This window comes from Haemorhous mexicanus, chromosome 2 (genome assembly GCF_027477595.1).
Source record: "Haemorhous mexicanus isolate bHaeMex1 chromosome 2, bHaeMex1.pri, whole genome shotgun sequence".
Taxonomy (NCBI): Eukaryota; Metazoa; Chordata; class Aves; order Passeriformes; family Fringillidae; genus Haemorhous; species Haemorhous mexicanus.
In genome coordinates this window covers 29,238,362-29,264,201 of record NC_082342.1, presented here as the reverse complement: position 1 = coordinate 29,264,201, position 25,840 = coordinate 29,238,362, and the positions used below count along the sequence as shown (strand labels likewise).

The window sequence follows — 25,840 nt, the reverse complement described above, 5'->3', positions numbered from 1 at the left end:
AGAGCTAATCCTACAGCTGCCACTCCTTCATGGTGCCAGGGATGGGGCTGCCCTTTCTTTCTCTCTTCCCTCAGTCTGCCATTACAGTTCTCAGCATCATCTTTGCCCACAAACAGGACCTGTTTATCCTCAGCTTTTGGGACAGTCACATAAAAAGTTAGGAAAGCATTGCCACAGAGGAAGGATTGCAGCAATGAGGATGGGTGGGCAGCAAAGCTTTTCCCATTAACACCTTGTCTGCCCCAAGATCCTAATGACCAAAGAGCTGAAAGACACAATGCCCCTTGTGAAGGAGAGGGCAGCTTGGATTTGAGTGCTTTGCTTGCAGGGACAGGTAAGATAGTGGTATGGGGATGAGACACAGGACCCCAGACCCAGGTGCTCCTGGGCTCCTCTGTCACAAGTAGGAACACCTGGCACTTAAAAGGCACTGGTGGCCCTGAGGAGCAAAGCCAGCCTAACCCTGCCCACTACACACTGAGAAGAAAGACTCAGCACATTTGGATGAGGAACCTGCAAAAAAACCCCTTTATTAAAAAAATACAGGTTTGTGTACATGGGCAGCACCGAGTGCTTAACAAGCACGTCTCTCTTCACAAATTGCTCTTTTGCTCCAGCATGTTAACTAGACATATTAAACAGGTTTTTATACAGATAAAGACAGGAATTGTATTTTGCCCTCATCCAACCACAAATGCTTCAAGCTGATCAGTTTCTTCATAGAATCATTCAATCATTTTGGTTGGAAAAGACCCCTAAGATCATTGAGTGTGACCATTAACCCACCACTGTCAAGTTATTACCCAAAGTATTCCAACACGTGGTCCTATCTGTCCTCAGCAACAGTGAGGACCCTCCTAACATGTTATTTGTGGCAAGAACACCAGGTTATGCAGCACCTTCTCCCAGTCCCCAGACAGAGGGCTGGAGGGCACAGCTGAGGGATTTGTTTGGGGTGCTGTACCACAGCACACCCTGTGCTGCTCATGGCAACAATCAAGGGAGAAGGAAACCCATCAGGAGCAGCACACTGCAGCCCTCATACTGCAGCATGCAGGAGAAAGTTTCTGCCTTTGCAGCAGTCACTGATGTAGAGGCTCTGTGAACCCAAAAGTGCTCCGAGTGTATGTCAGCCATTTGGGAAGCAGCTGCAGGAGGAAAGGACAAGGGTAGAACTCTGGAAATCGCAGATGACTCCATGTTTTCAGGGTCAGCAGTTTTTGTGATGTTTTTGAGGAGCGATGAGTCTCCTCTCTCCCTCGGGAAAGGAACAGCCCCATAGTGAAACCAGAGATCTCAGCTGCTTCCCGTCCCAGAATGAAGCTGCTCAGCCAGACACCAGCGTGAGCACAGAGCCGAGGACACCGGCTGCTTCTCTGTGTCTGTCTGCACATCGTACCTAAAGGAATGATGGATCCATCACAGACACCAAACAGAAAACATCTCCTTTTATTCCCTGGAAAAGAATTAATTAGACAGGAGCATATCACTTCCCAGCTACCACTGACTTACAGTCTTGTGAAAAGAGGCCAAGATTGCATCTGGATTCCTCTCCACTGCAGCCAAGCTTTGGCTTTGAGGAAGTCCCACACGCAGCCAGTTGCACACCGGTGCCTGGACTTGAGGGGCTGAAGAGGAGGATGGAAAACAGGCAAGAAGCACCCCAGGCCTCTGAGGCAAAGCTCACTGCCTCCTGGCTCCTTTCACACTCCAGGTACATCCATGCCACGCCGTGCAAGAGCAGCTGCTGGAAACTGGAAAGAGCAGAGCGCAGCAGGACGGATGACTGACCTCGGTAACGAGGAGTGCCAGCAGCACTGTGTCCTACCTGGGACCCAAGGCTCTGGATCAACTCACTGCACTGCAGCATCCCCTGCCTTCTCCCCACTCCCTTGTACCACTGACCTCTAGCAAAGCAGCCCTTGGCTGGTCAGCACTCCCGGGGGACAGCTGTGGGATGACTCTCACTCCTCTTTGGCAGAAAATGACATCTAATGACAATAGGGACCATGGGGCAGGGCCCAGGGCAGAGTCCTGGCCCAGCTCCCAGAACACTCCGCCAGGTTTAAAAGGTGCTAAGCTGTTTAAAGGGGAAAAAAAAAAAAAAGCTACAGAGCTTCCTTGCAGCTTGAAGACTCATTTCAGGAATCAGATTACAAACTGCTTTTGGGATGGAAGCAAAGATCCTTCCGGTGCCTCCGTCCCTGCTTTCTCTTGCCAAGCCCCTGTGATAAAGGGGATCAGCAAAGCACTCAAAGGGCATTGTCCCTAGTGCTATGGAAAACAAGAAAACAGCTTTTCCACCTTCTTTTCATGCCTCTTGACATACTACTCTTCTGACCCTCACTGGCTCCCCGATTTTTTTCCTCTCTCCATTTCTATGTAGCCCATCTTCCTTCCTTCCTTCTTAACCCACCCCCATAGCATATGAGGGTCACTGAAGGACAGAGCCCTTCCCTGCCCTACTGCCCCTTCCCCAGCCTAGAGAGAAGCAGCCTCCCTCACACCACTGCCATGAGCCTGTGCTGGATCCCCAGCTGTGAACGTGAGGAGGGACAACGTTTCCTTTCTGAGGAGAAAGATGTCCAGACAAGGCTTTTATTCTGAGGGGGACAGGTGAGACATGCTCAGGGAAAAGCCATTTCACCAGCCTGGGCAGAAGTAGCAGAATCTTTTGGTGGACCTCTTTTCCTGCTGTCCCAAAATCTAGAAGAGGAACCACAACCCTGCAACGGAGCCCTGACTGCTGTCACTGTGGGAAGAGACCAGTAACACCCAGTGCCACCAGCAATCACACCACCACACCGTCTGGGCAGGAGACAAGTGCCATGGCTTCACATACAAGAAATAAGCCCTGAGGGTTAAATGAGCTGAGTTTGCTGCAGGGGGTATCCCACAGCAGCCAGAGAGCCACCTCCCTGCCAGAGACTCCCAGTGGCTGTCCTGACTGAGCCCTCCCTTTGTTGTGGGTGGTAAATCACTTAAATAGCCATGGGCAACCTCATGTGCTTTTGGATTTGGAGAAAGCTCAGTTTGAATCAGGTCCCTCCCTCAGTAGCACGGTTGGAAAATAAAGTGATGTTTGACCAGAGAGCCGCCCTGAAATTTGCCTGGTGTCGGATTTTAATTTTTGCTTTAAAATTCAGTTCAGCATTTGCAGAATGTTCAAATTCACTGCTCTTGCCAGTGATCAAGAGAGAGGTTATTGAACAACAAAAATAGCTAAATGTTTGAGGAACATTTTAGTCCCCACAAGATGAAGTTGCTGAAGGAATTTGCAGAGCTTCCCACAGTCTAGTTACTGAATTACTAAACCAGTTTCTCACAACCACTTACAAAGCACAATTATAATCAACTGTAGGATCTGGTATTATGAGTACTCAGGAATGAGCTTTTACAAAGTAGAAGCTAAAAGGTTTGCAGATCTGTTTCACATCTGTGGCCCAGATATAATCAGCTCCTTCTTGTTCCCTCTTCTAAAGCATGCCCAAAGCATCTGACTTGTGCTGAAGAGAGGTCCAAAGGGCCTTACCATTCTGAATGTCTCTTAAAACTTTCAAAGAGACTGAATCAAATATGCTTTGTCAAACACATCTCCCTTCTCCCCATGCATCCACTTTTCATTTGTGCTACCTTTTTAAATTATAAGGAAAAAAAAAAAAAAGTAAAAAAAGACAAGCAAGACTCGATGTTTCAGCATTTGTAAATCTGATTCTTGCCTTTGTAAGATACTTTAAATATTTCAATTTACAAAGTAGCTTCATGCCTAGAGCAATTTGTGGTGTCTCAGATTTTTTTTTAAATCTTTGTGCCTTCATGTTCCTCAGGATGCTGGAGGGAAAACCCACACCCTAATCTCTAAAGTTCCATCCACTGACTTCACACTGCCTTGTGTTTCTGTCTCTCTGGAGTATTGCTTCTTGCTCTGCATTTTGATACATAAGCAAGGTGGATGCATTGAGCTACCTCAAATGCACGTCCACAAGGCAAAAATTTTCTTCCTCCTTCCTCTTTAAGCTGTATGTAGTACTGCCCAGACAGAGCCCAAATAGTGATTGTTCCCTCTGTCCTGGCTGAGGTCTCTGCAGCAAGCACCTGTTCTCCTTCTCCTGCGGGCAGCACCCTTGGACTTTGGGAGACCACCAAGCAGCAGCGCCACCACGGAGGGCTCCTGCGGGCCCCAGGCTGTTCACATTAACTGAGCTGGAGTCAGAGCAAGCCCCAGGTCCTGTCCAGTGTCTTCATTCAGGTCCCCAGATCCTGGAGGAAGGGAAGATCAGCTGAGGGCTTTGGAGCAGGCTGGCAGTTTTGCAGCACATCCCAACCTGAACACAGACTAGGATGTGAGCAGTAGCTGGGGGGGGGGGAGCCCAAACACCCCACAACCATTTACAAGTTCATTATGGAGAGGGACAGGGAGATGGGGATAAACAAGAAAACAGCTTTCTTCCCATTTAAGGTACTCCCCACTTTCCTAGCACCAAGTCAGCATAAACTAGTGCACCAGCTCACATCAGGGCTGCAAAACTTGTTACAGCTTTTCAGAGCAACTGGGGTAACCTTGTTCACAGCTAATGATTTATGCATATGCCATCACCCCGCTACACCATCCCTGCTTCTGCAGACACGATGTGCTCAGTGCTCTCTTGTCTCTCAGCACCTCCTGACCCAGCAGTCCATGGATGCACACGTGAAAAGGGAATGGATGTCCTTGCCCCAGTGGATTATCTGTCAGTACCGGAAAGGACTGTAACCTAAACCCATCCCCTTCCCAATCCAATATAAACTCAGGAGTGCTGTTGAAAGCCAAATCAAAGCACTCTGCTTAGCCAACTCCCAGTATACCTTCCCTTCCTGGACGCTGTTGTGAGACACCATGTCCTGCTGAGAGATCCCCTTCCCTTGCACCTTCCCCACCTGTTCCGAGCTCCAGGACCCCTTGGAGTTCAACTCCTCCTGTACTTCCCAGGAGTTGAGACCTGGGGTTGAGACAGCAGAGCCAGTTCATTGCACCAGGAGGTGTTTAGGGATCTGAAGCCCTGCCGACCTCCACAGCCAGATGTCTCACTGAACTATTAATTCAGCTAACAATATCTGTATTTTATGTATATCTGTATTTTATGAGTATCTGTAAATTCAGCTAACAATATTCAGCTCACATGGCAAGGTGCTGCTAGTTCTTCAAGCAAGGCTCTGGAGCCAGTTGCTGAAGGTGACAAATCCCTTTCTTACCCCATTTGTTATGCCCTGACTGGATGTGGCCCCTTTGCCCCACAGATTCCTACTTCACTCCCCACAGCTGATGTTTTCTCAGTGTCCACAGCTGAGAGGCCTGGTCCCACCACCTACCAGAGTGAATCTTCATGTGAATTAAGCCACAGCTCAGCCACCAAATACCCACAGCAGTGGTTGGTGCTGTGCTGTCTCAGGGCAGCCAGTGTCCTATGCCCATATGGTCAAGAAGGGCACTGCAGGAGAGGCATCTCCTCCTCAAGTCCAGTATGTCCCTCAGGCAAAAGGTGCTTACCTCTGGTTCAGGATGCCAGGTCCCTCCAAGTGGTTGGTTTTTTCCAGTAAAAACCTCCATCCCCTTTCTGTCAGAGGTTTGGGTCTGTAATACATAACCCAACGTCGCACCTGAGGCTCCACCACACCTCAAAGGTCTGAGCAACCTCCGTGAAAAGACTTGACCAAACCAGATCAGCTCCCTCAGCTCTAATTTCTGCTGAGCTACATACCACAGCCCTTTATGATTCAGGTATGTGAGCTCTGGGTGAAGGCCAAAGGAACTAGTCCCTCTAGCAAAGCCTGTTCCTTCCATCAGCTTCCACAGCCCAGAGCAGGACAGAAAGCGCCACAACTGGCAGCAGTCAGGTGTTGATTTGGTATCAGCACTACCCCAGAAACGAAACAGAGCGTGCTGAACTCACATGTAAAGACACAGCTCACAGCTAAGAGCCTGGAACGAGGCTGACAAGCCCAGTATCTTGTTTATGCCAAATTCCTGCTGCTTACAGCTTCCCATGACACACCTGCAGCCGACTCCCATAGAGCCTTTCCTCCATGGCCCCGGTCCAACACGTCAGGTCTTCCTCCGGTGGCAGGAGGGCACCAGCAACGGCTGCAGCCCCATCTCAGCCTCTGCTGGGCAGCAGCAGTGCTCCTCCCCTTCTCTGGCCATCTCTGGGAGCTGACCTGCAAACACTGCAGGGCTGGGCACTGCCGAAGCACCAGTGGGATGTGAGGGACAGATCAAAAGCAAAGATCAAGGGAGGGCAGGAGGCAGAACAGAGCACAGCCCCATCCCACCCTTCCTGCTTCCTCCCAGGCCTTAGTTCAGCACTCTCTAGCCCAAATACAAGCAGAGATTTACCCATGTGGCTCTCTCCACAGGCACTGATGTCTGTGCTGCTTATCTTCACAACTGCTGCGCTCTTTTTCACTTAAGAGCAGCATCCTGTGGATTTTCCCAGCAGCTGAAGCCACCAAGGAGATTTGCTGGGCTGGCCTGAAGAGGGGGCACCAAAGAGCATCTAGACAAAAAAGCTGCTCCCACATTTCCTTGGGCACAGCTGAGCCCAAGGAAAGCCCATCTTTCTGAGCTCTTGGTGTGCTGGAGATGGAAACTGATGGTGGGGAAAGCCACACCCAGAGATGCTGTTGAGGTGAGATTCCCTGCACCTTTTCTTAGCAGAGCACGGCTTGCATCCACAAAAACAAGGAGCACTGGCTTTTCTGCCTCTCGCCACTCCTCCTCCCCACCAGAGCCAAATAAGGAACTCGGCAGCAAATCCTGCACTTCATAATTTGTGTGCAAACTATGAGAACACAAGAGGCAGAAAAACCTGTTCCCACTCCAGTCATGCCCCCCCAGCACCCCACTTCCCCAGCTGCATTTGCTCCCCATCATTTGAGATTTCAGGTGTTCAAAGCAGTCACTTACCAGTCTTCCTTCAGGACTGATAAATGAGTTTGCATTTTACTGTGGCAGGGCAGACCAGAAATGCCCAGAAATGAGGGTGACAAAAAGACAGCCTCAAAAAAGCTAAACCTCATGTTTGGAGGGCCCCTCCTACCCACAGCTAAGGAATGCTTGAAGACCAGAAGAGCTTTTTCATCTGAAAGGGTAAAAGAAAGGAGTGGGACAATCAAATCTGGTTTCAGTTTATTTCCAGAATTTTACTGTACAAAATATGCAAAGTGTAAAACGGTTTTATGTTTCAGTTTAAAAAACAACAAAACCCCATCCAGCTATAACTTAAGAGAACCCAGCTTGGAACAGAACAATTTACAAGGCTAAACCCACAGTGCATTAATGTCACAGACACCAGGAATTTGCTTACTTAAGTTCACGATTAGAAAAGAACAGAAAGACCATGTACCACTGCAGTTAAAGTCACATGTGCAAAGAAGAGAAAAAAGAAAGAAATGCTGGTTAGTGTCTATTAATTAGAAAACCTTGGCAAAACCCTTCTTACTATACACAGTGTGTGTAGAAAAAGTATTACACAGTGATAAAGGAGGGTGAGGGAAGGGCATTTTGCTCCCACCCCCTTCCCCAAGACACAATAATGCTGAATCAAAGAAACAGGCACAGGAGAGTGTAAGATTCCTTCACAGTTACGCCTGTTCAGGTAGTGGCCACAGCATCTCCCCACTGTGCGCACAGGAGATACCCCCAAGCATCGTCAGTGCTGGTGAGAGGTGCCCAGGAAGCAGCCAGAGGGAGGGAAGGAAGGAAGGAAGGAAGGAAGGATCCCCTCCCTCCCTCCCTGGGCAGAGCACACCCAGGGCAGGGCTGGCTGCCTGCTGCCCACAGGGCTCCGTGTGCACCAGGGATAAAACAATGCAGTCTGCTGGAGGGACGCAGAGGGGCGGGAAATGCCAGCAGAGGGGCGGGAAATGCCAGCTGTTCTGCTGGCACGGCGGGACCCCGCTGGGGACGGGCCCAGAGCGATCTGCACCGCTCACAGCTGTGGGAAACGGCAACTTTTGGTCATCATCGATGGGAGGCAGCAGCCTGAAGGCAGGAGGATGCACGCTCCTGCAGGAGACATCATGGCCCAAAGCCATCTCTTTCAGAACAGAATTTGGGGAGTTTCCTTTTTCTTTTTTTTTCTTTTTTTTTTTTTTTTTTTTGTTTGTTTTCTAAAACCAGCTCAATTCCAAGAGCACTTCCTTCTTAAGGACAGCTAAAACACTGAGCCACCAAGTCTGGCTTGAGGTTTTAAACACGTATAATGTGCACACCAGAGGGGGAAAAGCACACAGACACACACAAGCTGAATGAGAAAACACCTGCACACACACCTCATGAGCAGCTGGGCAGCACTGAGCCCCATGTGAGGAGCCAGCTTGGGACCAGACTACAGCACTGTTGCAGAAGATTGCAAGACTTCTGTTTACCCTTTGAAAAGGGCAGAATTACAAGTTTGGGTGAGCAAGATGAAATTGGCTTGAATAGGTTTCCATGTTTAGCAAGTTATGGATCTTTTCAGTTTCTTCAGCAGCATGTGTTGGAAGTGAGCACATCTCAAACCAGACCTTTCAAAGTTACTTATGTGGGGCAGGACCAGCTCCAGATACTCTTTCCCTACAGCTTTTGGCTGAACTCAGCAACAGCAAATTTCCAAGGTGTTGCACAGAGAGTCCCATCCCAAAGGAAAAGGTCAGGAGGCTTCATAAGGATTGGGATTTGTTCAGATCTCCAAACTTGATCCTTACTGTGCACTGCCTCCAAGCTTCCAAGTGCAGACTCAACACCTCCCAACCCTGCAAATACGCCATGGAGGGGAGTGCTACAATGCTTACACTTCCAAGAGTGCTGCCTGCTCAGCTTCCAGGTGTGGGAAAAGACACTGAGATCCAGGGCAGCCTCACAGAGTCTGCACCCACCCACAGCTGAAGTGACATGGCAGTGAGAGGCCAACCGATGTGACAACACCTGCCCGTGCCCAGTTACAGGACTGGCAAAGTATTAAGAGTAGTACCTTCCCCTACACTCCTGGAAGCTGGAAGAAATAAGAATATTTCAATTTATAGCCAGGAAAGAGAAAGCCAGCCTTCACAGAAACCCACAGCCATTTCCATCTGCTCTAGAACACTTGAAAGTCTCAGCTGCATCTGGTTTTTCAAGATCTCAGCATGGCTTTGGATTTAGGCTGTAACAAATCTGAGAGAAAAAAAACCCCAAAGCCTTTAAAGTATCTGAGCAGCATACTTGAGTTACAGGAAACGTGCCAACATGGAATAGAGGAGTGGGGCACCACCACTCCTGGCTGGGCAGCACAGCACCCTATGAAAGGGTTCAGCTCCAAGTGAAGGATGTCCAGTGCAAGGATCATCTCCAAGAGGGACATTGACCACTCCATCACCAACAGGATGATGTTAAAAAAGTTAAAAAACCATTTGAATTCTAATAAACCTCCCCACAATTCCCAACCAGGTACAAACATCCAGACTGGGAGAGAGGAAGGAAAATATGTGCAAGGAGACAGTGCAGGATAGGAGCGGCATTCGGAGGAACAGCCTGCACTTGGCTGGCAAACCCTCCAAGTTGTATTTATGCTCAGCTCTTGGCAAGCTCGGCAGAAGTAAGGGCTGCAGCAATTGGATCAGAGCTTCATTCCCTATGACTCCATTCTTACTCATTAGCTGGCTATAAACAGAGTTAAACAAACTGCACTCACCGCTCAGTATTTTTTATAGAGTTTGAATTCCTACAGATGCCACAGATCCAACCATGGATCTCAAAGCACTTGAAAGCGAGTTTAGCCTCACAACGCTCCAGTGAGGTAGGTATGACGGTGGTCCCCTGATTTTGCATGGAGAAGGGAAGCAAGAGAGACCTCGAAAAATGTCACTAAAAATATCAGAACGGGGAATATGCAGGAATCATTATTCCCCTTCCAGTCTGTCCTCACCTCAAGGCAGGCTGCACCTCTAAAGAGACCATCCGAGAGAGAGTCCTCTCCTGCAGATTTCATCAGGCAAAGCATTCATGCTGCTGATACAAGGAAGAGCATTTAATGTAGGAGTTGGCCCCTGTTGACAGTGTCCTTTTTGGCAGCAGGCAGAAAAGGCAGTGTTGAACCACAGCACAAAGATGAAGAAGCAGACCCAGACCGAGCACACGCTGCTTCCGTCTGGTTCTCCATGTGTTAAAGGATTTAACAAAATTAAGACATGAGTTTCCTGAGCAGATACTGTCAGACAACCCCTCCTCATGGGGCAGGGAAAAGGAAAGGGGAAGGAAATCCTGGGAAAGTAAAAAAGTTTTGCAGATGTGCCTGTGACAAGGTGCTCTCACATACAAGGCACACCCAAGCCCTCGGCAAGGTGGTTCTTGTTCTGGCTTCACAGAAATGAGCCAACTCAGCCACAGGCAGTAGCCTCCACACAGGTATTAAGCGTTTCACAGTCTCCCAAGCTACTCCCAGTCTCTCCCACCCTGCTGGTTATGCACATCATAAAAGCCAGGTGTAGGCATCTTCAGGAGAGCCAAGTGTAAGATACTGTATGGTCACCTTCCTTTTTTTTTTCTTTTAAAGGAATAAACCGACCTATTTTTTCAAAGTAAAACACTGCGAAGGCCACAGTCAATAAAGGAGTCCTCATACGGACTACCAGAAAGCCTGATCTGCCAAAAAACCCAAACACTGAGCTTAGAGAGGGGAAAACACTACCTACTTCCCATCCTTTAAGGGCAAAGGGCATAATCCCATCATGTGCCACACCATCTGGTTTCTTTACAACCACATCTGGCACAACACACGGATTAAAAAGGATCCAGGACACTACCACATGCTTGTAAGAAAGGTGCAGGAAACTGCAGGTGTCACTTGGATGGGGAATCATCACTTTGGACCCTCACTCACCCGGGGGCTCCCTTGATCCCAAGAGAACTGTCAGACATGCCTCTCTACTGCTGCTGAAGCTGGAAGAGGATGGACCCTCCTGTTCTACTCCCAGCATCCCTGTTTAAGGTGGTTGCTCCCTGTGGACACCAGCCAGCCCATGCCTGCCGTGGGAAGGGCTGGGAAAGGCCAAAAGGGACAGGAAGGGCTGTCACAGCCCTCCTCAGAAGACTGTGCAGGCTGGCAGTGAAAGGCACTGACTTACACACTGCTGGAATTAGGGCCTTCTTGGTTAAGACATCCATATGGAGGGCAGGCTAGATCCTGCCTGATAAGGAATATTTGCATGGCAAAAGACTGAGCAGAATAAAGTGATCATTTACATTCACATGGATCTCAAGGGACCTTCAGGTCACTGCCAGCCTTGCAGCTGGCTCCAGTCACTCCACGCTCTGCTCTGGCAATCACACTTCAGACACCCATTTGGGCTCCCCATTAAAAACAAACCTTCCAAACTCACGTGTGACTAAATTCACACATGAAAGCTGCACTGGTGGGCAAAGGCAGCCTCACAAACAAAACTGCATCTCTCAGAAGCAGATCCCAATGCTGAGCAAAAACTCCCACAGAACAGCAAGGCCAAGGAAGGCAGGCAGATTTTCAACATTCAGGCATTGTTTGGTATTTCTTAGCTACAGCTGAAGGCGTACGGTGGGGAAGGACTCGCTGCAGTGTTTTCAGAGCACAACAGTTCTCCAAAGCAAGTGAATGGGGCAGAGGTCAGCCTTTCCCTGGCTCCTCTCCTGAAGGAGGGAAATGTTTTTGCCCCTCTTTTCTCCAGACGCACTTGAAGCTTGCTAGAGAGGGAGGGGCACATTCCTGCCTGCTCCCCTTCCCCTCAAAGAGGCTGTCAGACGTAGGGAGGGTCTGTGATTTATCTAAGGAGGAGCCAGCTACTTACTAACCCTGTCCCAGTGCAAATACACAGCCTTTGTAGGTGCAAAAGGAAGCAGCAGTGCCTGAAGAAACATTCAGAAAGCCAGACAGAGGAGACAGAAAAAAGAAGCCTTGACCCTGCCTGAGAAAGATGCTGACAAGCAGGACAGATAGAAGCAGAGGAGAGGTAGCAGGGAGCCAGGACATGAAGAACAACTTCAGTAACAAGCACTGATTAAGGAAAAAAAAAATAAATTGAATAGCTGCAAACGGGCTGATCCAGTTCAAAACAAGCAATTTCACAGAGGGTGAAACCATCCCATTATGCCCATACAGGTCTGGCACTGACAGAAGAGGCACGTGGCAAGGAGGAGAAGAAGAATAAAGAATAAAAGTCTCCTCACACCCCCACCCTTTGATATCCCTTCCTCCCCAAGTAAGCAGGGACTGTGGCACCCTGTGCCAGGAGACTTCTGTGAGGGACAGGTGAGCAATGAGCCCTCAGGAGCAGCCACAGGTGGCAAAAGCAGAGACACAAGGGTGCAGGCGTGCACGGTGTAAGGCAGCGCTCCAGCAAGAACTCTGACACTGCAGCCGTGCAGAGAAAGAGAGCGTGAGATTTACAGGATGCCTGGAAAGAGGGGCAAAGAAAAAAATCTGTTCTGTCTCCAAGGCTGAGCTAACTGAGCCAAGTCGCCCTGTTGCCTCTTAAGATACTTCTTCCTAGATAAGATATCCCAGCTCCCCCCTCCCCTTTCCAAATAAAGTGCAGATGGTCAAATATTACTGGTCCATCATCTGCCAGTTTCAGTCAGCATTGGGGAAATTAAACCCAAAAGCACAATATTGAAAAAAACAAAAATAAAAATCTCCCAACAACCCACCCTCAAAATCCCTTAGACTGAAGTCTCGGACTGTAAGCGGAGGACAAATTTATGAGATTTAGGGTCTATGAACTCTTCTGAGAGTTTGATGAAGGGGATTTTTTTCACATTAACAACAAGGCTGAAGTCCAAGCACTTGAGGACGAACACGACGCCGTCTTGTAAGCCGCTTGTGACCGCTTCCTCGCTGACCAGCGTCCACTGCTTGGAGAACCAGCGATCCCTGTCATACTGGAGGGTTGGGCCTGGGTTGAGGTAACGCTCCAGGAATGCCTGTCAAGAGCGGGACACACGTTAGCACCAGCCCCACAACTCGCCCTGCTCTCTTCCCATCCCCAAATACAGCGCCGCGAGCACGGGCTTGCCAAGCTGCAAATTGTTTCAGCTTTAACACTTCAGAAGACATCTTCTCCCCAGTCCCTCTCAGCTTTTCAGGCCCAGAAGTAGACACAAACATCAGGAGATCCTCTTTCAGTTCATCCCAGCAAGTTTGCAAAGTGTAGCCCTGACTTCTGCCATCAGCACAGCCATCTGGCAGCAGGTCAGTAGAGCAGAGGTCATTTCTCCTATACCAGCCCCATAAATGATCCCAAAACTACAGTCCCAGACAGGATAGTGGTTTTCTCCTTCAGGCCAAGCTAAGGTGGTAAACAGATGTCTCCATGTGTTCAGCCTGAGGGTGCAAAACTGAAAACAGAAAGCAAAATGCCATTTGACCTTGCTTGTATTTTAAAGTCCCTCCGCAATCCTAATGGAAGCAGAAATCCCCTTGCATACCTGGGCAAGGTCCCAGGTGGCTCACAGTGAGAGGGTGCTAAGCCCCATCTCTTGACAGCATTTCTGCTCTTATTGCAGTAAGTCATGGGTGAATGTCCAGGAATAAACCCTTCCCTAGGACTGTGGGGTGTTCTTAGAAAGGAAGGTAGAGCGTGGGAGGGGAATTGTGTAACTCATTTCCCTTATCATTCAGTCCTTCCCTGTGTCTGCAAGTCAAAAGTCACAGCCTAGGCATGAAGCAGCAAACTATGTTTGATCAAGCAGCTCATGAATTAGAAACACTGTCAGAGAGACAGAGATTTAGGCAATCATTAGCAGTCCAAAACGCAGCAAGGTAGAGGGGGCAGAAAACCAAAAAGATTCTTTGCAGGTTGCCACCTGCATCATCCTGCTACCAGAAGCCAGCTGGGAAAACTCCTGTGACTCAAAGCTACCCTTTCAAGCATTTATTAAGCGTTCCCTTTGCTGAATTGGATTCAAGAACAAATACCCCATAGGCATTTTCAGAAAAAAAAGAGACAGAAGACACTGCAGAGGAAATATTACTTACCCTCAAGACCTGGTGTAGGTTGTGGTGCAACCTACACCACACTGGTCAATTCACAGGGAGCAACTACAAAAGCCTTCACTCACCTCCCCTGACAACTTTCTGTTCTGCCTGCACACACAGATGTGCCACCCCCTTCTCCCTCCCTCCTGCAGCAGTGTTAGAGAAAGCATTCATTACCTTTGGTGTCATGTTGTTGGTGATGCAGAAGGACAAGTGTTGCAAGATGCTCTCCATGCTGTGGTACTGCTGCTGGCGGGTGGTGCGAAGGTACTTCTGCAGAGCTCTCGCCATGGAGGGGAAGATGGCCTGGGCTGCTTCTCGGGGGTCCATCATCTCTCCTGGAGCTTTCTGCTGCTCCTCTGCCTGGAGGCGTTTGATATGAGTGAAAGCCTCTTCTACTGCAACCACGAGCCTGCAGCAAAAACATCCGGGCAGCAGGAGTCATAACAAGAAGTAGGATGGGTCTGTGGTTAAGGCAGAGCCTGGGAGTCAGGATTTACAGGGCTCCTATTCCCACTTGCCATCAAGTCACTGCCTGCCACCAATTTACACAAAATCTTCTCCACTGACAGTCTGAGGGGTAGACAGCAACTCTTCCTTCCTTGCCCAAGCCATCCAGCAACTGAGGGCCATAAACCAGGATTAAGGTTGTAAAGCCCTGAGCACTGCACTTGGCTCTGCCAGCGCAGCACAAACATCAGCGACGTGACTCAAACACGACACAGCTGCCCTGGCCTTTAACGTGGGTCTGAGTAGAGCGGTCCCAGCACACAGGACACGCAGGGGGAGGCTGACCACACCCCAGTGTCACCCAGGACACAGCCTGCTCCGAGACACTCTGTGCTCACAAGCTGCAGTCTAGCCCATTTCCACCAGCTGGGCACAGAGCTCGTGCTGCCCTGCACCCCTCCACTGAACAGCAAGGGTGAAAACACTCCTCCATCCTCACTCCTAACACTGTAGCTTAAGGCATCCTCTGCAAAGCACTCCTGTGTTGGCACAGGTGAGCAAACACAAGGCCCACAGCGTAAAAGGGTGTCTTATGACACTCATTCCTTCCTACTGGGCTAACCTGCAAGTGAGGGGCTACACTGCAGCTAGAGAGGAAAAAACAATAATGGAAGAGCCACCCAACAGAACTCTTCAGCCCCTTCGGACAGGACTTGTTTTATACTTAATCTCCTCTCAAGTCACCAATGACTGTCCACATTTAACATGCATTGGATCTCAATATCCAATGCATGTTAAAGCCAGGGACAGCTGCCTGACCACAAGCAGAGGTACAGCATACTGCATTCAGGCTGTACATGAGGAACAGCATGAAAACTCCTGACCTTTGCCCATTTTGTTTAATTTGACATGGGGGAGGTGGGGGTAGAAATCAGTTTTAAACTCCTGGCCTGAAACATCTGGCCTTATCTAGTGACTGATGGTTTCCCCTCTGATTAAGGAGTTGTTCTAACCAAACTCAGCAAGCACAGGAGATGTGCTCAAGTTAGGATGCTACATTTCCCAGAAGGGCAGGTTTAAAACTTCCTATTGCTCTGAGGCTGGAAGAGGGCCTAAAAGACAGAGGCTACAGAGCACAGGTCAGACTGAAGCAGGCGAGGAGAAGACATAGTGCCAGCACTTCCCCAGTGAAACAAATTGTCAAAAGAAAACTCAAAACAAGTCAGCTCCTTCCAGTTATGACACATTCCTTCCAAACACAGCTCAGGTCAGGGGAGCCTGCCCATAAGCAACTTGCCTCAAACTGTTAGGCATGCTAACTACAGACTGCAATTAGGCTCCTGAGCCAACAGGGGCACTGTTTCAGGTCACCTCAACAAAGCATCAACTCTGCAGCCTAAGCATGACTGGCAGAAAACTCTGCAGCCTAAGCATGACTGGCAGAAGACATATCTATGTTTCAAAATAAAATGTAACTGCTTGTGGTCAAGTCTTTCCTCCTCAACTCACTGAAAGCCAGTCAAACTGCCTCTCTGACTAGCCTCAAAACACGAACATTCTCCTCACCTATGAATAGGCAACACCAAGCACTCCACTGATCCTGTCCCTAGACAGGAACTTGGGCATGAGCAAAGATAATGGGATTTCCTACAGCAAGTAACTACAGACTTGTCAAGCACTGGACTGTTCCCTAACCCATGACACTGCATTACCCACCTTGTACACCTGAGCTCAGCTGCATGCACGTTCTTACGATAATTCCAGTGGCAAGCTGCCACCGTCCCTCATGCATCTGTGCTCCCTAAGCTCCCTCCCTGTGACAGATTTACAGCCAGCCCTCCGTGCTGGGCAGGGGGCACCCTCCAGGCTCGGCAAGCCCCCCGTGGCCCAGCCTCACAGCAGCAGCCGGGGCAGGGTGCTTTACCTGGCCCGGCGTTTCCTCACGCGGCGCTCGTGGTCGGCCTCCTCGTAGTAGAGCTCGTTGTGGCTGGAGTCCCTGCGCCGCGCGGCCGCCGCGATCATGGCCCGCGACTGCCCCGAGGCGTTGTTACCTGGGCCTGCGGGACAAGGACGGGCACAGAGGAGACAAAGGCAGTGTCAGTGCCACAGGGCCGGGACGTGCCAGCAGCCCAGGGCAGCTGTCTCTGTGCTCTGGGGCTGCAGCCTTCCCGGACAACGCTACAAACCCTTCCCCCGTCCTCAGAAGCTCCAGCAGAGACCCTGCAAGGCAGCACAGGCTTAGAGAGGGTGTTCTGGCACGTGGACAAGGGAAGTTAGTCGGGATGGAGGGTCTCACACAACATACACAAAGGCAGAGTGAGGTGAACATGCCAAGGATGCAACTTACCCCCCATTATATATGCTTTCAGTTTGAAGGCAAGGGCAGCTGGAGCATACCACATTTCAGTGTGAGAGCACAAAAAGTGAGAAGTTGGAAAGAGGAGAGAGACAAACACAAGAACATAATGAGACATGGAGATGAATAAATGAAAGCCAAACTCCAGACAGTTATTCACAGGAAGGGGAAGCAGGATGCAAGGAACAGCAGGGTCCCCTTCAGACAAAGCACAGGGTTTCCCAGAAGGGCAGATGCTGTCAGAGAATCAGTCCCACAACAGGGTCTATATGTAGTAGCTTCTCATGGCATCCTGAGCAGCACCTGCCATTAGAGCTTCTGCTGCTATTAACACCCAGTCAGTTCACAGAGCTGTCTGCTACAAGACCTTAACTAGTGACCTTAAAATACAGTACTAGGTTCTTCAACTCTCCCATGAAGCCCTCAGCTCTGGCTTTTCAGGTAGGGAGAGGAAAAAGGTTGCCCCAGAAGAGTTTACAAACTCTTCTTTCCAGATAGGGGGCAGAGGTGGGTCTACCCAAAGCTAAGTGGTAGTCTAGGACTAACTCCAAGCCACCAAGAGCTGATTTGTGCCAAACTGCTCTGGCCCACACTCTCAGCTGGCAGTGGTTAAGGCAAATCAATTGCACAGACACGCTCAAAATTATTCTGCTCAAGCAAGGGCAACTCTTTTTAATTTTTTTCCTAAAAAGCCCAAACCAGATTCCAAGACAGAAGCCTGAAACTCAGCAGTGGGAAGAACAAGCACAAAGAGCTTCTTAAGAGTCTAAACATTTCAGACTTTGTTTGACAGCCCTGAAATGGAGGATATGACTCAAGGGAGACACTAGCTCCCAAATTTGGGTTACATCTGTAATTTGCCTCATCGACTACACCTGGCAATGAAAATCCTGGTTTTGAAGGTGAACCTCCCCACTCTGCATAAGAGAGATTACAGCAATATGTTTTTCTTTCCTGGCTGCTGCAGTATCAAATACAAAAGCTGTCAACAAATTGGGCTGCCTTAATAGCATTACTGTCTCTTTACAAGGAGGTATAAGAGACTGTCAGGCTGCCAGGGTATAAGCTGCAGCCAGGACTACACTCTGCTTTGTAAGATGGATGGAATCTTCTTAAGGACATGCTTATAAGCCTGAGATTTCCATGTCCACAAAGGCAGCAGCATTGCAAACAGAACAGCCCAGGCAACCAGTACTGCCCCAGAAGGGAAGGCAGGAGTTTCCAGGCCCTGGCAGGCTCACAAGCTTGACACTTGGAAAGGCTGCAGGCCACATCTGCAGCTTGCTTCTAGTTCCTTCTCTTCTAATGAAGCCTCATGAGCTAGCAGCTTCTGAGCCACTCACACTACCAGACTGACAGTCTTTCTTTGAGCCTGGGAGTCCCACTGTCCCAGCAGGTGCTGCAGGAAAAGAGCATGCCAGCTCCTGAAGAGATGCTGCAGTGCAGGAGAAGACCAGCCAGCAATCGGAATGGCACACCCTACAGCCAGCCTGGCAGGCTGTGGGGCTGGAAGAGTGTGCAGACACCTGGGGCATCAGGAGGCCCTCACCTTTCTTACACCAGGCCTCACTGAGAGCAAGCAGCTGGAATGAATGATTGCAACTCTAGAAAAACACAGAGCATTTCTGTTTGCATGCCTGATTCCTTCCCCTCTCCAACACAACTCAACCAAAGCAGGACTCCAGGCAGCAAAGAACACATGATGGGCAACCTGTCCTTCCCCTTCCTCTGTCATGACAGGAATATCTCATAAGGACCTAAACCTCCAATTAATGTTATGGACCCAGGAGTGCTGCATGAGGCTGGAGAAGCCTTTAGGATAAGGTCTTTGAAACTCACCAAAAATGAAAAAAATCCAAACAAACCAAAGAGGAAAATGAAAATAAAATACTCCACAACCATAAGGCACTGAAACTCTGTTGAAAGCAAAATAATCATGTCTTATGTTTTTCAATATGACAGATATTCTTCATATTTCAGTCTCCACACTATGCACACAGAGCCACCTAAGTCCCTTCAGTCTTCTCTTCCCAGTTCTCAAAGCCTTTTGATGCTAACAAATTCAAGGGCAGGACTGTCTTTACCACATTTTGTCACACAGCTTCAGCCAGCCTTCACCATAAAACCTTTGCTACTCAACTTTGACTCCTCCAAAGGAATGTGCATCTCTATAAAGGCTGCTGGGCACACCCTGCTTAAAAAGCATGGCTTTCACCGATAGGGTTTAAGAGTGTCAAATGATTAAGTCCAGTTTTACTGCTTTGAGCAACCACACATCCACCCATCCATCTGCTTTTCTAAAGCCCCAAAGCTTGAAAACGGCCAAGCTCAATGGGAATCGTTATCTGTGTTTGAATTTCCATGGCCACGGGTGAGCCAGGCTCACGTAGTGCTGGGGCTGCAGGCTGATGAGCATCACTCTCATCAGCAACTGCTGCTTATACCATGGCTCCTTCACCTTCCCGAAGGCTGCATGTGAAAGTAGCACAATAAACGACTTGGGAACTCATTTAAGTTAAAAGTTGTGTTTATTGTACTATCACAACTAAAGAGATGACCCAAGGGTGACAAAAAGCAGAGGCTGCTTGAAACAAGCAGTGGTGCTGAAAGGTGTCAAGCCACATGACAATTAAACCCGACTCAAAACCTGGCCATTTCACCTGGCAAAGACAAAAGCCTTATTGTGGGCTAAACACATCTGTAAAGTCATCTGGAACTGGCAAACTCAGCACTGCTAGGAAGATTTCCAGCAAGAGACAAGGACTTGGCAAAGCAAAAAGGTGAGAATGCGTGCATAACAAAGCATAAAGCAAATCCAGCCTTTCCCCATCCCACTCAGTCTCAGAGATCACATTTTACCTCACCTACCATCAACATTGTAGACTTTCAGGCCAGCCATGTGCTTGGCTGCCCGGGATTTGGAGGCTGTTAACAAGGCTGGGTTGTAGACTGTGAAATCTCGGTAGTAATTTTCCAGAACCACCAGTGCAGCTCGTTGGATGCTGGGGAAAGAAGAAAAAACAAAATAAGATAATACCCCTCAGATTGAAATAAGCTCTCTTATTTCCATAAAATATTTAAAAAAAAAATAGGAAGGAAGAATAGTGATATTAGCGGAGCTATCACACCTACAGGACCGTGACATACACAGAATATTAATTACTCTCTCTAGAACCTGAAATTTCATTTGAGATGCAAGATAAGTATCTCTGCCCTCAGCTCAACAGGAGGATGGCAGGAAATCCCTAAACAAGGGCAGCACATGAAGTGAAGCACTAGGCTCCCTGCAGCACGGGAAATGACAGAATAAGAGCTCAGTACAATCCCTGTGCTGCAGAGACCTTGCTCAGGCTGAAGACCACCACTCCACACGGGTTTTGCTGTAGCTGGCCAGCCTGGATGGAGGGACAGCTCTGGATAGATGCTTTTCTCTCCGAGTCACTTCCAGCCGCACCTCGCAGCTCCCAGACCTCCTCCATCCCAGCACTGACAAGAGAGAGATCTCTTGAGCTTTCACAGCAAGATAAGATCGCTGCCTGAGGAGTACGGCTGCCAGAGACGGGATTATTCAGTACTGCTTGTTAAATCCCTGGCTAGGGACAGAATGAGGAGCAGTGACACTCCCTCCATCCCTTTGAAGGGATGCCTCTACATAAAATGACGACACATGGGAGCAAAATAAACACACGCGCCAGCAGCAGGAAAGGCTCAGCCCAGAGGTATCTTCCTTTGCGATCGTTTTGACATCGGAGAGAGATGTCTGTAGGCACTGTTACCAACAAACAGGGCAGCACTTCAAAACAAGCCGGGCTCTGGTGTTTAAGGATGCGGGAATAGGGCACAGCTCCCTCCATGCTGCTCTGGCTCTGTGCCTCAGCATGTCACCGGCACTCTCAGCAAATGGCCAGGATCACCCATCCAGCACACGGGAGTTTGCCAAGGACCACACTAAAAGTAATTTTTGTGCATTCAAAACTGAAGTGCAACTGCTAACACATTTGTTGTCAGTTAATTGTAAAGGTCACACTTACCAACAAGGCCTCTCCGAAGGAGAAGGAAAGCAAAAAAGTATTCTCACAGGTTACAACACAGGAAGAAAACATAACAAGGACGGTAACGTGGGAAAATAAGACATTAACAGATTAAGCCCTAAATTCAGTGCTTGGCACTGCCACATATTCTGCGTGTGTTCCCGGAAGAGCAATTTAAATTTTCCTGTGCTTTGTGCTAATATTAAACTTCTGCATCACACCCAAGTCATTTAAACACACACACTCATCCCACCATCCTCACTCTACAGCTGCCACACTCCCACTGATCAGTGAATTAAGCACAGATGCCAGCCCATTCAAGAGATTCTGAGAAAGAAGAACAAACCCAGACTTGTTCACTGAGTAGCTTCATCAGTCAGTATCACGGCACATCACCATTCATTTGCTGTGTACCTTTGAGATGATGAATTTAGCTTTTGAAGCAAATTCCATCCTTAGGATTGTTTGGAGGGATCCAGCTAGAATGTCTTAAAGAAGCTTTACCTTTCAGGTGCCACTCCTCCATATTTCCTCAGCTTACATTTGATGAAGCAACTCCACTAATGCACTCAGCTACTGATTTGTAATAAAGAGCCACTAGTTAACTAAGGAAACAATTTTCCTTTGATAAAGAAGTACAGACTGACCCACTGCCAGACACATATAGATGCTGACACAGAACAGGTGAAAGCAGTTTTATTTCTCCCTGCAAAGTTCTGATTTCTACTGTGAATTTGCTGCAGCCTATAAACAAAATTTCATAAAAGTAATAATGTGGCAGAAGCACATATTCCGCCTTCTGACTGCATTCAAACATGATCAAGTTTTTCCATCTCTGCCTCCCAGGAAGATAAAATTCCATAGAGTTTCATCACAAAACACAATCTTTGGAAAATTAGGACGAACTCAAAACAGGAAGATAAAAATGAACAGTTATTCTCTGTTAATATACTGTACTCATTTCAAACAGCACTGGAACTTCCATCCCAGCAGTGGGAAATGTTTGGGAGCTCCACTGACCAACTTGCTCTATTAGGACAAAACACAATGCATCACAGCAGAGAATAAATTATTTTTATACATTTTCCCTGGACCCCACCGACAGCATTATCATCAGGATGTCAGCTTTCCCCACCCAACATCCCTTCCATCCCCTCATTAAATAACCTTCCCCAACAATTCACTGGCATGTGCACTCAAAATCCAAACATAACAAAGCTTTTTACATTGCAGCAAGCAACGATTATTGTTCTGAAAATTAAAGCCCAGGTATTTGTTGCTGATGCAAATCCAGTACAGGCTCAATCCCACACATGAGATAGCCCAGTCTCACAGAGGAGTCTGTTTTCTGGAAGAGAAATGTAACAAACATCAGTTTCCTGAATTTCTGCCAGCCCATTTCTGTCTCCCCTGTAGTCCATCCTAAGCGTGGCAGGTTAGGAAGACAGCTACATCTACAACTCTTGAAATTCTCTGTTACAGGAAAAAAAAAATAATTAGAAGCTGCAGACAAGTAAATTAAAAGGGCCGCAATGATTTGCAAGAGCAAGGAAAAGGCTGAATCAGAGCCTCCTGGGCTGTCTTGCTCAACCTCTTCAGCCACATCAAGGGGAAGGCTGACCCTGGCTGGCACAGGACAGCCAGCCCTGCCCCGCACGGTGCTGCAGAGCAACAAGAACCTGTGCCCGACCCGGCACGGCCCCCGAGCAGGGCAGGAGGGCACCAGGGCTCTGCTGCAGCACCACGCCAGCAGCAGGGCAGGCGCGGGCACGGCAGCGCCCAGAGCAGCCCCAGGAGCAGCGGCAGCAAAGCAAGCGCCTTGTAAGGGAGCCTGCTGCCTCCCGAGAGCAATCCAGGCTCTTCGGGCTCCCCATGCAGGGCAGACCCTCGGCCGCCCTGCGAGCAAGGTGGAGCGGCTGCAGGAAGCCGCCTCTCCACCCAGACGGCAGCTCCAGAGGGAATGGGAGCTGGCAGCCTTCCTGGAGGCCACGTCTGGAGGGAGAGGCGGCTTCCCTGCAGCGCTGCCTCGGGAAGAGTTCAGCACCACGTCGGTCAGTGCATTCATTCACCCGCGTTTCAGCGAGCTGCGCCGGGGCTCCGCTTTTGTTCAGCGCTTTGAAAGAATGGGGAGGGGCAGGAAGAGAACGAGCAGAAAGTTTCGATATTTAATCGCCCGTATGAAAGAGGTCAGAGTGAGGACTGTTCTCACGTCCCATCGAGAGGGTCTGGCAGCCCGGCATATTTCAGGCATTGTTGCAAACTACCAGAAACGCAGAAAAAGCATATCACAGAAACACAGAAATCATCATAGAAAGGCTTTGGTTGGAAGAGACCTTCAAGATCATCTAGTTCTAACCCCACCCCTCTCCACCCCCGCCATGGGCAGAGTAGAAAAATCACAAAAAGCATTTCCATGGAACAGTTCAGATTCAAAACTTATGGCACAAGAGGAAAACGTCTGCACGACCCAGCAGCCGACTGGAAACACAGTTTTCCTGGCAGGCAGTGTCAGTGAGGCTCTAGGCTTTGGGGCTCTGAGTTCTGTGCAGTCGGAGGGTTGCTTGTTTCTCATGATTAGCTTCACTGCCCTGGAGAAGGCCATGTCACAGCATGCTGCCAGGAGGGAAAGCAAACAAGCAGACCCAGCAGAAGCACACGGTACCCCAGTGGCATTTGGCAGCAGAGAAATGCAGAGCCCTTTACTAACAGTAATGAATTAACTTTTACAGGGCATCCAAGGAAGTGGAGGAGGGGACTATGTGACAAAGGTAGCAACTATTTTTTCCTCTCAAAAGGGTAAGTCAGGAGCAGTTTTGCCTGAGTACTTGCTGCTAGAAAAGATTTGAATATTTGCAGTTTTGCCATACACTGTGCCTCAGAGGCCACTTAGTGTCTGCCTTCTATGACACAACACTGAAATTGGCTTTTCTTAGTGGATTTCTAGGAAAACAGACCAATACTATACTGAAGCAAAGCACAAGGAAAGAAGCCTGTTTATATCATCAAAATACTGGCTTTGGACACTGGTGGTTTCTAGGAAAAGGGGTTTGAGTTTTATGAAGTGGTGGGAAAGAGTCAGTGAAAATAAAAAATAAGGAGAGGAAAAAAGATTAAAAATTGAAGCCACACCTCTATACACCTGTCACTCACATGGTTTTAGCAGTTTTGTGCTTTCCTTCTAAGCTAGAAATGTAGCCTTTCAGGGTACTATACCAAACAACAGGAGACACTGAGAATCACTGAGGGCAGAGGAGTGCCCCACACTTTTGCAACAGATCTATGTACACATCCAGAAAGAGCTGAGCTGTTCTACCAGAGCATTCTTGCTATGGACGCAGATCTTGCAGCATCAGGGTTTAGAGTGAGCCACACACACCTAAAATACACAGGGACAGTCAGAGGTTTGATGACTGCTGTGCTAATTGAGGGCTGAGGAAGCCCGGGGTTATTTATTCAAATGGTTCCCAGCACAGACTCCTCTCCTCCAAACAACCTTTTTTTAAACATTCTTCAAAACAGGTACAGTATCAAAACAAGCCAACGTCTCTGGGCACATTAAACACTTGCCACAGCCAATAGGGAAGTTAGGCACTGCAAAGCAAAGCTGAGAAAGGATTCCACAACACAGCCTTCCAAGGAGAGCCAGCTTTGCCTTACCAAATGTCTCCAGCCAACAAGTGCATCGAGCTTGCCTACTGCAAGAGATACTGAGGTCTCCTGGGACACTGAGCTGCCCATCCACAGCACTTTGTACTCTCTAGCAGTGCTGCCATCTCACACCCAACAGGCTCAGAGCACTGCTCCGCCTTCCCTTGCAGTACAACCACATCTCCCTCCCAGAAAACTCCCCTTTTTTCCTTTCTCATACACTTTTGCTAGAGCACAGTGCTAGGGCTCAAGTTCCTGATCCTTCACCCTGTTGGACTGTTTTCCCAGAGCAAAGTCAACAGAATGACAAATAAAATTGGAAATAGACAATTGAAGTCAAAATGCTTCCCATACCAACATCCCTGTTGAAGATGATTACAGAAGGGATTGCCACCATCCTCAGTGCAGACTTGCCTCCCCGCTCTGCCTGTCACAGCTACAGGTGAGGCCAGCACAGGCTGCCCGGATAGGTGACCCTGGGAGCACTGCCACACCAGGGGCCATGAGCTGGCAAGATGCAAGGGATTTGGTACTCTCTGTCCTTCCCAAGAAACACCTTGGAGCAGGGCTCCCAAGAAGACCAAGGTCACGCAGAAGCACTTGGCAGTGCTGGCAGAAGCACAAATGCCTTGGCTATGGTTTTGTCCCCTCCAGTAAACAGAGCCCGAGTCAAATCTCAGCAGAGATGCCAAGACAAGGAACTTCTCCAGCAGCTGTGGCCAAACAAGCAGAGCAGAAAAATGCCTTTTGATCGTCATAACTACAAGAGCATTTCAGTTTGGTACAGTCAAGAGAACAGGACTGCAGTTCCTAGGAAAAGGAAAAGCACATTTTCTTGTCAGACAACCACAACTGAGATCTCCACTTGGCTAAGGCAGGCAAGCACAATCCTCGCCCTCCCTGGAACAGGCACCAGGCAACCAGGACACAGCAAGTTTGTTTTAGATACCCAACTTTTGGCATTTGGTGAGGCAGGGAAAAGAATTTGCAAGGTCAAACCTTTATCAGGGATGAGAAGAAAACATCATCATAGTAGCAGGTTGTCAGCCTTATGGCAGCACACCTGCTGCCCCCAAGGAAGCAAACATCCATCCATCCATCCATTAATGGTGTCATTTATATGGAACCCAAACACACAAAAGGTTTGCCCCAGTTCTGCAGTGACCCATCTCCATCTTCCCCCCCCCCCCCCCAGCCTTTTTTAACTACATGGAAGGAAAAGGACAGGAATTTAAAGGGCATCTCCATCTATATCCAACACTGGACATCTGAACAACACATGACTGCTGTAAATTTAAGGAAAGCACCAGCTGAGTTTCTAACCAGGGATCTCCCCTTTTCTGCCCTGTGCA

The 25,840-nt window shown here is 48.8% G+C and overlaps 1 protein-coding gene and 1 long non-coding RNA gene across 3 annotated transcripts in view; both read right to left on the bottom strand.

Annotated features, from left to right (window-relative positions):
- Positions 1-499: 499 nt before the first annotated feature.
- On the bottom strand, positions 500-6,039 carry LOC132323148 (uncharacterized). The gene is made up of 2 exons (XR_009485269.1): positions 5,528-6,039; positions 500-4,260 (listed from the first exon to the last, which is right to left on the bottom strand). It is a non-coding gene; the product is annotated as an uncharacterized LOC132323148 (long non-coding RNA).
- A 1,114-nt stretch (positions 6,040-7,153) lies between these two features.
- The window catches only part of VANGL1 (VANGL planar cell polarity protein 1), a 45,749-nt gene continuing 27,062 nt past the window's right edge, over positions 7,154-25,840 (bottom strand). For both annotated transcript variants that reach the window (XM_059838059.1, XM_059838058.1), the window contains 4 exons: positions 19,678-19,811; positions 16,378-16,510; positions 14,181-14,415; positions 7,154-12,949 (listed from right to left, as the gene is read on the bottom strand). In XM_059838059.1, coding sequence (XP_059694042.1) covers positions 12,689-12,949; positions 14,181-14,415; positions 16,378-16,510; positions 19,678-19,811 — 763 coding nt within the window. In that variant the 3' untranslated portion in view covers positions 7,154-12,688. The remainder of the gene's footprint in view (positions 12,950-14,180; positions 14,416-16,377; positions 16,511-19,677; positions 19,812-25,840) is intronic.